The following is an 11,385-nucleotide window of genomic DNA, read 5'->3' on the forward strand; positions in this document are numbered from 1 at the left end:
TCTACTAATGTACCATGATCATAAATAATAAATGGAGTAAAACTCAAAAAAGTTGCATCTTTGATTATAATGCACTCTTCAACCCAAACGGGAAGTGATTCTAAATATACGTAAAAACATGAAATTTGACATTTTTAAAACAGGCCCAAATATTAATTTGGAAGTTATATAGTACGTGGTCACACTAATTTATTGAATGAGTCAGGTGCATGTCAATTAGTAAAGAAAATTTATCTATATAAATGAAATTTTATATTACTAGCTATATATGCGTTTAGTTTAGTTAGAATAGGGTGTTATCTCCTATATATTGTGCATTGAATCTTCAATCATCAATTATATTAATGTGAGAGTAATTAAACGACTGCTAATTGAAAACAACATGTTACTTTTGTCAATTATTTATTGTGACTCGGTTCATGATTGATCTATAATATATATATATATATATATATATATATATATATATATATATATGGCTTTGCGAATTATATTAATAATTGATCTTAATCATTAATGTGGTTAGACGTTATAAGATTCTTTCTCATGATCTGCAGTCAAGATGCCCAATGACAACATACTAGCACGCAGACCTTTATGGGAATATATAAAATAAAGTTCAAATATATTTTTTTATTGGGTGATGCTATTTGGATCAAATGCACTAAATATTCAATTTTCCATATAAAAAGATATTCTTACCTTTTATACATTTTCATTCCATAATTTTAATATAATAATAATTATTATATATATTGAATAATAATTCAACATTAAATATTTAAACTTGCTTTAAAAATCTATCAAATAAGTGGATATTTTATTTTAAAAAAATAATAATTTATTTTAACTAAAATATACTACTATAGTTTTCCATTACTTTTTTTTTGCTCAGAAAAGGAAATTCATTAAAAGCACCCCATGAGGTACCAGAGATACCAGAGGCTCAAAAGAACATAAAACAGAGGAAAAGGGGGAATGAAACACTGGGGGAATGAAACACAGACAGACAAGAAGCAAACCTATCAGACACCAGCAGACGAAACAGACCAGCAAATCGAAGGGCTCAAGCCAAGATATTTGTTCCTGTAATCCACGTCCTGAAATCGTTGGAATAATTCGGCAATTTGAAAGCCAAGCTCCACCCCCACACTCGTGATTTAATCTCTGCCTTCAGCTTGTGAGGATTCCATGTTCCTTGGTTAAATTTACATTTGTTCCTCCCGTTCCAAATTGACCAAATAGTACACAACCAGATAGCGATGAGAAGAGCTGAATCAGATTTTTTACCAAGATTTGAAAAGGCAAGAAAATGCTCTCTAGCCTTAACGGGCAAAGCCGATTCAAAACCAAGCCACTGCAGAAGATTCCACCAAATTACATCGGATTTCTGGCACTTGAAGAAGAGATGCTCCATCGTCTCGGTCTGTTCCTTGCAAAACACACAGGCCGTTTCCGAAATAGGAATGTTCACCTGTCTTCTGATCAAGTTTTCACATGTAGCAAGCCTACCTTTCAACACTCTCCAAGCGGTTGTCTTTGCCTTAAAAGGCGCCGGGGCTTTCCACATCTCAAGAAGATCAAAACCCACGGCACCTTGAGGAGAGGAGGCACCAGACTCTCTAATCTTGCTGTACGCCGATTTGACCGTGAACACTCCATTAGTCGACGCCGTCCACCTCCAGCCATCTTCTTTTCCTGCAAAGATTTCAACGTTGGAAAGAATAGCAAGAAGATTAGAGTAACAATCATGCTCTCTCCCCCTCAGTTCTCTATTCCAACCGATCTTCCATTCCCAAACTCCATCAAACCAATCTCCCATTGTCTTGATAGAACCCCCTTGGTTGTCACTAATTCTGAAAAGCCTTGGAAAAAGGTCTCCCAGAGTTTTCGCACCAACCCAAATCTGATTCCAAAAAGAGAAAGACGCCCCATCTCCAACTTGTGGTTTCAGGTTGTCCCTCAAACACCCCCCCTTGTCCCCCCAGCTCAACTTCAGAACGTTCTTCCACCACCCTGGTTTCAGCAACCTGTTTCCTTCTAAACTGAAACCTTCTTCATCCCATACCAGATCCCCCTTACATGCCCTGACAACCCGCGCCCACAGAGAGTTTCCCTCCGTTAGAAATCTCCAAATCCATTTGGCCATAAGGGCCTTGTTGAAGCTTTCAAGATCTTTCAATCCGAGACCCCCATGTTTAAGATCAGAGCATAAATCCTCCCACTTAACCCAATGAATTTTCCTCTCCCCTTGCTCCCCCCCCACAGAAAGTTACAAACGATCGAACGAATCTGAGAGATCACTGATTTATTGATGATAGAGAACGACATTTGATAGATCGGAATGGAGGTTAGAACCGAGCGAAGTAAGGTTACCCGACCAGCAAATGAGATCTTCCTGTTATTCCACTTTGCAATCCTCCTCTTGACTTTGTCCACAAGATATTTCCACTCCACCGCACGAGACAGACTTTTCCCAATCTTGATGCCAAGGTAATTAATCGGCATCTCCCCCACTTGGCACTTAAGAGTGTTTGCCAGATCTCTACACACGGACTCTGAAGTTCCAACCCCTACGATGCAACTTTTGTCGAAGTTTACTGACAAACCCGACAGAAGTTCAAACAACTTAAGAATACATTTGATTGCCCAAGCATTATCTCTCTTCTCGGTGACAACAAACATCGTGTCGTCGGCATATTGCAAATGAGAAATCCTAACCTCCTCTCTACCAATAGAGACCGGCTCAAGGCATCCTTTATGAATTGCTCTTTCCACAAGGAGATTAAGACCTTCCGCCACAATTAGGAACAAGAAAGGTGAAAGTGGATCACCTTGTCTAAGTCCTCTCTCCAACCGAAACTCGCCCGAGGGACTTCCGTTGACCAGAACGTTTGCGGAAGCCGAACAAAGACAACCTGATATCCACCCTCTCCATTTGAATCCAAAATTCATATGCTCAAGCATGTTATCCAAAAAAGCCCAGTCAACAGTATCATAAGCTCTTGCGAAATCAACTTTAAACAGGGCCAAACCTTTCTTCTTCTTAGTAGTTTCTTCGATGATCTCATTGAGCACAATCACACCATCAAGAATGTATCTACCTCCAACAAAAGCACTCTGGCATTCAGCTATAATGAGATGCATAACCTGTTTCAATCTCGAGGCAAGAACTTTGGAGATCACCTTATACAGGCAGTTAATGAGGGAAATTGGCCGAAATTCTTTCAGAACAGCGGCGCCTTCTTTCTTCGGAATCAGGGCAATAAAAGAAGGGTTACTGCCTTTTGCGAGTTTCCCGTGTGAATGAAAATCTCTCATAACCTCGAAGAGGTCATCTTTAATAATCTCCCAGCAATTTTTGAAGAAGTTAAAATTGAATCCATCTGGCCCGGGACTTTTCCCTCCTTCGCAATTCCACACCGCTGTTCTAATCTCTTCTTCAGTAAACGGTGTCTCGATCCAATCTTTCCAGTTCTCCGGAAGTTTTTTATGCACACAAATGAGGAGTAAAATATGCATCAGCACTGTACACTACATATCGGGAATATTTCTATTTATGATCATTATTATTACTATTGTTATTATGGTTATTTCTGATATTTGGTACAGGATTGACTTGACTCTCGGCTTGGCTCAACTCGGCTCCGCCTTCCAGCTCTGGCTTATACTAGCTCGTGCATATACCAGCTCTGATAGCTCGACTCCAAGCTATATAGCAGTATTAGGGGGGGGGGGGGTTTGGGCTAATGGGCTTTAGGGGCCTAAAGGGCCCAAAGGCCTTAGGTTTATTCGTATTCTATAAATAGGGCTCATATGTGTAGAAAAAATGGGGATTCATTCTTACTACTTCACTTTGTAAATTGTAAACTTCTCAACTATAGTGGAAAACTCGAGTAACGTCCGTGGACGTAGATCATTTATGATCGAACCGCGTATATCTTGTGTTTTTTACATTTCTGCTTATCTTTTATTGTTGGGATTATTTTTTAACTCATCAACTACATTTTTTAAAATATGTAAAATTATTTGAAAAAATTATAAAATATAGTATAATTTAAAATTTGAACTTAATTTAATATAATATATAATTGATAATTTTTTTACTAGGAGTGTTTAAGGTAAAACACATTTTTATTTTTAATATTATGACTGCTTTATCCTCACTGATTCAGATCAATTTGATCCAAATGGATTTACCCTTTTTAATTTCCTTAATTAAGTGATATAGTAATTTTTCATTTGATGAATAGGAGTAATGTGAGCAACAAGTCAGATGATAGTTGGTAGAGTAACGATATCGAGGCTAAAAGAAAATGTACACTTGAATTATACAAATACTTCTTAGCTTGAAATATAACTGACATAAATCTATGATTTTATCTGAAATAAAGAAAAATAAAATAGAAGAAAAATGAGTGTATAATATGAATGGCATCGCCCAAATATAAATGCACATGACATTGTATCCATAGCGGCGGGCATCTGACAGGTTATCTGAATCAGACCTATTATTATTAAAATTTTAATTTACCACTCGAAAAATTCCCATTACAAAAATGTTGAAAATTATTGTATTTCTGGATATATTGCTAATTAAAAATTGAACATAATTTTGAAAAAGTAGATGTAATTTCACGTTGACTTTTTTCATATTGTCAGGATTTTCAATATTATGATTCTAGTACAATACGGGGAAAAGACACTAGTTTCTGTCGTGGTTATTAATATGAGGGAAACTCATTTTTGGTGCAAATTACATGAAGAAAAATTAGAGCGACGCTATTTATTTAATATTGTTATTTTTTTATTGAATTAAAATTTTGTTGATTTTAATTCTTAAGTTTCTTGATTGAACCTGGCAGGTTTTTAGGATGTATATTGTGGGGTATAGTGCTTATTGGATAAAATATAAGTATTTAGATAAAATATATTTAGACAAAATATAGATAAAATAAATAAAACAATAAATTTATTTAATTTTTATATTTAAAATAAAAGAGAATTTAATTAGTTTCACTGTTTTATCCACATTGTACCTATCTTCGTAAATTTTTATAATTTCTGTACATAAGAAATAACCAAAATTAAGAAAATTTATAAAAAAAAGTGCGGACTAAACAATAAAACTGCTATATCATTTTTTGTTATTTTAAACCAAAAAATTTAAATAAATTATTTTTTATATACATTTGAGACATATATATTTTGTCGAATATCATTATCATATTGTGGCATATACATCATTGATTCATTGTTCATGCTCATATATAAATTAATGATGTCAATGTCGCAAAATGAGTTCCCTAGGCGTCTAGGGTTTAGTCCTCTAATTTCTTTAGAGTGTCGTCCTCGTTTCCGAGTCTTTGTCTAGGGTTCCGTCCCTGCGGTTGTCGTCGGCGGCGCTCAGTCCTTTGATTTTCTGCTGTTTTCGTCTCTTTTCTTCTTCTTTTCTTCTTCCTTTTCTCCTCTGTTTGGCGGAGGTGTTCTCTCTGTTCTGTTTTTCTGTGATTGCAGGTAATGGAGAGAGGCGGCTCCTCGCAGGGCTATAGTGTGGATTCAGGTGGTAATGAGCGGACTGAACGTGAGAATGAAATTATTGATATATCAGCGGTTATTGTGGGTGAAGAAGTGCAGCCAGAGACACAATCCTTTTGTATGGTGGGAAAGTTAATTTGTGGAAAACCTCCAAATGGATTCCACTTGTTGGAAATCATGCGTAAATCGTGGAAAACTAAGAAGGCATTTGAAGCAAAAGAGTGGAGGAAAAACCTATTCCTTTTCACTTTCCAGACTTCAGAGGATAGGGATTGGGTAATTCACCGGCAGCCATGGCATTTTGACAATCATCTGTTCGCTGTTTCTCGACTAAATGGATCTGAGCAACCGTTTAACATTTGCATTGATCGTGGGAGTTTCTGGGTTCGGGCTTATGATTTACCCATGAAATGTATTCGAACTGGGGTCCTACATCATATTGCTTCAAAGGTCGGTGTGGTTGAGGAAATTGATACAGATACAAATTTTGCCGGATGTTTTGCTCGATTCAAAGCGAACCTTGATATCTCAGTTCTTCTTCTTAGAGGGATCACGATTTCCTTTGAAGGTCAGCAGTTATGGATCCCGCTCAAGTATGAAAACTTGCCCATATTTTGCTATCGTTGTGGTTTGATTGGCCATCATACAAGAATTTGTGATAAAGAAACCGAGGAAGACGATAATGGGAAGCAGTTTGAAGACCTTCTTTATGGTCCATCTCTCAAGGCTTCTCCTCTCAAGCGAATCCGAAAGAATTCTAACTCACCTACTCACCTGTTTCAACCCCCAAATGTCCCTCCACAGCCAGTACCCCTATCTACTAAAACTCAAGCCACCATTCTCACTCACAATAACCTCCGAAAACCTCGCCCCCCACCGCTCTCCTTTAATCCGAATATTGAAGAATACTACAAAAACCATGACTCTCAGACCCCCACTATCCTTATCCCAAACCCTTCTCAATCCACCACAAAGTTGCACACTAACCCCCCTAAACTAACTTCTACAGCCTCAGCTCAACAATCACTCATACACAACCAATCCACTGGTCCCTCCTTTAATCTCTCGAAACCTGAATTCTCCCCAACCAAACTCGTCGAAAGCATCACTCCCATCACAGATATCATGGAATTTCTAAAGCTCCAGCCCTCATGCAAACCCAAAGAACCGAATGCAGATGTCCTGCCCTCCCTCACTGTGTTACCAAAAGCTCCCTTCAATCCAATACACGATATCAACGAATCCACTCACACCCATACTGTCCCCCCCACCAAGCCCGACGTTCAGTCCTCACGACTAAACGGAAAAAAATGGAAACGTCATGCCCGCAACCCTTCTTCTCACCTTTCTCCTACCCCCTCTTCCCTACCTACTGATAAGAAGCGTCACTTGCGCGAGGAGGAAAGTGACATTTCTTTTGACAAGAATAACATTCCCGAGCTTCATCAAAAATGGCTCAAAGAATCTACTATTGTCAACAAATCCCCCTCCCATGCATCATCGGCGGAGATTGCATCACTGCGATCCCACCGGGCACAATGAATACCTTGCTTTGGAATTGTCGGGGGCTTGGGAACCCTGCGACAATTCGTCAACTTGTTTGGTTAACCAAACAAAAGCGCATGGATTTGGTTTTCCTCATGGAGACCAAACTTCTTGAAGTGGAGTGGCAACCTATTTTATTGGCTTTGGGTTTTACAAAATTTGTGGCTATTGATTGTGACTGTTCTGCGAGAGGGCGAAGAGGAGGTCTCTGCCTCCTTTGGGCAGACGATCTTAATATCCAGCTGAAGTCCTCGTCGTCTAATCATATCCTTGTGTCTGTTGAAGATGGAATTCATGATATTTGGGATTTCTGTGGGCTGTACAGATGGAGTAAAACGGAGGAGCACTACCTTACGTGGGATCTTATGTTATCTCTTAAAACTCAGGTGGCGGAGAAATGGATCTGTGGAGGTGATTTTAACGAAATTATGTATCATTTTGAGAAGCGAGGGGGAAATGTTACTGCTGATGCTAGACTGGAGCTGTTCCGAGATACTATTGAGCAATGTGGTCTGCATGATCTTGGCTTTACGGGAGGTCCTTTCACCTGGTCCAATAACCAACGGGGAACTGATAACATTATGGAACGTTTGGATAGGGTCTTTGGCAGTGATGGTTGGATGCATTTATTCCCCAGTTTTGAGATTGCTCACTTGTTGAGAAAAGCTAGTGATCATTGTCTGCTGGTTTTGACCCTGGAGCAGCCTAATGATGATATGTAAACTCGACCTAAGCCATTTCGCTTTGAGGCGATGTGGCTAAGGGATGACAGTTGCAAGGCTCTTTGCGAGCAGTTGTGGGCGGGCAACCCCGATGCTAGATCTGTGGAGGAAATCAGATGTAAGATCGAGAATATGGGAGGTGCTTTGAAATCATGGGAGAAACGTGTGTTTGGGAGCGTGAGAAAAAAAAAAGTGCAGAGATTAGGGAAAAGCTGGCAGATTTGAAAAAACCGTCTGTTGAACCTTGGTCTAAAGATGAACAACGTCGGTTGGAAGATGAGCTTGATGAACTTCATAAACGAGAAGAGTTGATGTGGAAACAGCGTTCCCAGGCTGATTGGATGATGGAAGGTGATAGGAATACTGGTTTTTTCCACAAGGTTGCGGAGGGAAGAAAAAAGATGAACCATATTCGTCAGATTCAGTTGGAGGATGGGCGTATGACTCATAAGAATAGTGAGATGGATGAGGTGTTTCGTTCTTATTTTCAGAAGCTTTTTACTACTGAATCCACTAATAATCATGCGGAGGTACTTCTCTCCATTGATCCAGTTGTTACGGAAGATATGAATAGGGAGTTAATGCTTCCTTTCAATCAGATGGAGATCATTTCAGCCCTTAAGCAAATGCATCCTCTTAAGGCCCCTGGCCCCGATGGTATGCCTGCTGTTTTTTACACTTCTTGTTGGTCTGCTGCTGAAGTTGACTTAGTTCCTATGATTCTTGATGTTCTTAATAATGATGCTTCCCCCGGTCCTTTAAATTCCACTTTTATTTGTCTCATCCCGAAAAAGAAAAAATGTATTCATCCTTCTGAGTTTCGTCCTATTAGTCTTTGCAATGTTGTCTACAAAATAATCTCTAAAGTTTTAACCAACCGCCTCAAAGTGTGTCTGCCTGCTATTGTTAATGAAAGTCAATCTGCCTTCGTCCCGGGTCGTCAAATAACTGATAATGCGCTTCTTGCTTTTGAGATTTTTCACATGATGAAATTAAATAAAGCTAAGTCTCATGGTGTTTTTGCTTTCAAGCTTGATATGACAAAAGCTTATGACAGAGTTGAATGGGGTTTTCTTGACTCTATGATGCGACATTTGGGTTTTAATCATGGTTTTGTGGATTTGATTATGCGTTGTGTCTCCTCTGTGTCTTTTCGGGTTCTTGTCAATGGTTTTCCAGGCGAAACTTTTGAACCAAGCCGTGGATTGAGGCAAGGCGATCCCCTGTCTCCTTTTTTATTCCTCTTCTGTGTTGAGGCGTTGTCTGGTTTACTCCGTCGTGCTGAAACATAAAACTTGCTACATGGTGCTCGCTTATGCCGTTCAGCTCCAAGGGTGAGCCATCTTCTTTTTGCAGACGACTGCATTATTTTTGGGAGGAGCACAGTTAGAGAGGTGGAGGTTATGGGGGAGACTTTACGCATGTATGAGGCTGTCTCGGGTCAGAAGGTTAATCTTGACAAGTCCACCATATCTTTCAGTAGCGGCGTTCCTGAAATGTTGCAGATTGAGTTGGCTGATCTTATGGGGGTGAGCCGTAGTGGACGGAGATCCACTTACTTGGGGATCCCAAGTACTGTCGGGAGGTCTAAGTGCGAGATTTTCCAAATGTTGGTGGATAGAGTGAGGAAGAAAGCGAAGGATTGGAAGAGAAGATTTCTCTCTGGAGCAGGGAAGATGGTGCTAATTAAATCAGTTCTTCAATCGATACCTTCCTATCTAATGAGTTGTTTCGCTATTCCAGACCAAATTTGTCAGCGTCTCAATAGTATGGCGGCAAACTTTTTTTGGGGGCAGAAGCATGATGAGAGGCGTATTCATTGGAAGAGCTGGAAAAAGTTATGCATAGCAAAGGGAGATGGAGGTTTGGGCTTCAGAGATTCAAGTCTTTTTAATCAAGCAATGCTTGAGAAACAAGCATGGAGGCTTCTAACCAATGAGAATTCGCTGATTGCTCGCTCTTTAAAGGCCCGATACTACCCACGTAATGATTTGCTCCTTGCTAGAAATGCTCATAATCCATCTTTTATTTGGAAAAGCATTCTAGTGGGCAGAAAATTACTTGAAGTTGGCGTGGCTTGGAAGTTGGGTAATGGGGAACGCATTCGAATTGGCAAGGATCCATGGTTACCAAAAGGGAATGGTAGTTTTGAGGTGGCGAAGGTGGCTGATGAGGCGAAGCTCATTTCTGTTGCGGAGCTGCTGGAGGAGGATGGAAGCTCGTGGGATTTGGGAAAACTGGAGGAGACGTTGGTTGGAGAGGATAGGTGGAGAGTGACGGCCCAACTTCGTGGTAACCCCCAAGAGAATGACAAGCCTTTCTGGCCGGATGGAAAACTCAATAACTATTCTGTTAAGGCAGGTTATAAATTGGCTTTGGAAATTAAAATGAGAATGGAGGCCTCATCGTCCTACTCTTATGGGGGTTTATGGAACTGGATCTGGAAACTTGAGGTCATCCCGAAAGTGAAATTATTTATGTGGAAATGTCTCGCTCAAGCACTCCCAACAGCAAAAGCTCTTCGAAGCCGGAATATTGATGTGGATATTTGGTGTCATATATGTGGCCTTCATGAGGAAACGTTGGAGCATGCTCTTAGGGATTGCGATTGGGTAGAGGCCTTGTGGTCGGTTTCTCCCCTACGACTCCCACCCATGTCCGGTGATTGCTCGATTATTGACTGGTTTGAGAAGATCCAAAAGTGTCCAGATCATCAGGTTCATGCCCACTTTGCATCGCTAGCATGGAGTATTTGGTACTCGAGAAATTTGCTCATTTTTCAGCAAAAGGAAATATCCCACCTAGAGTGTTTGGTGATTGCAAATCAAGCGTGTTGGAAGCCACCTCTGCATGTGAGTACCCAACATCCACAAGCGGTAACTGTTACTTGTGATAGAGAAGGACAACGGAAGATTTCGTGTGATGTGGCGTGGAATGGAGGGAATGGGATTGGGATTGGTGTGGTGATGACAACAGAGGATGGTGGTGTGGTGGGATGCAGGTACGGATTCATTCATGGGAATTTCTCGGTGCTGGAAGGGGAAGCTTTGGCACTTCTTGAAGGCATGCATTTAGGTCGGGAACACGGAGTTGAAGACGTTATCTTCGAAACTGACAGCCAATCCCTTTATTGGTTGTTACTTAAACGAGAGGAAGATCTTTCCTACTTGGGAAACACGCTGCGAGATATCAACAGGGAGATGGATTCTTTTAGCCATGCAATGCTCAGCTGGACGCCCAGAGATGGAAACTTTGTTGCTGACAAGCTTGCTTCTTTTGCTTTATGTAATTTTTCTTCTCTTTCGTCTGCTTTGGTTCTACCTTTTGATGTAAACATTCTTTGAGCTTAATGGAATGTTTCTGTTGGTCTAAAAATATATATATATATATATATATATATATAAATATATATATATATATATATATATAAATTAAAACCCTATTCGCCCCACTTTAAACGGCACAATAAAAAATGAACAAAGAAATTAAAAATAAAGCGTTAAGAGTGTAAAGTGGATAGATATAACTTATTTAATATGTGTAGAGTGAATAATGACTATGTATTATTTTAAAAATGGTT

At 39.8% G+C, this 11,385-nt stretch overlaps 1 protein-coding gene across 1 annotated transcript; it reads right to left on the bottom strand.

The window, feature by feature from the left end:
- Positions 1 to 1,066: 1,066 nt before the first annotated feature.
- LOC131022959 (uncharacterized) lies at positions 1,067 to 3,522 on the bottom strand. Its single transcript, XM_057952499.1, has 2 exons — positions 2,277 to 3,522; positions 1,067 to 2,175 (listed from the first exon to the last, which is right to left on the bottom strand). Exons 1-2 carry the CDS (start codon positions 3,520 to 3,522, stop codon positions 1,067 to 1,069), a joined length of 2,355 nt encoding a protein of 784 aa, XP_057808482.1.
- Between the last annotated feature and the right edge of the window lie 7,863 nt (positions 3,523 to 11,385).

Source organism: Salvia miltiorrhiza, chromosome 4, assembly GCF_028751815.1.
Source record: "Salvia miltiorrhiza cultivar Shanhuang (shh) chromosome 4, IMPLAD_Smil_shh, whole genome shotgun sequence".
Lineage (NCBI taxonomy): Eukaryota > Viridiplantae > Streptophyta > Magnoliopsida > Lamiales > Lamiaceae > Salvia > Salvia miltiorrhiza.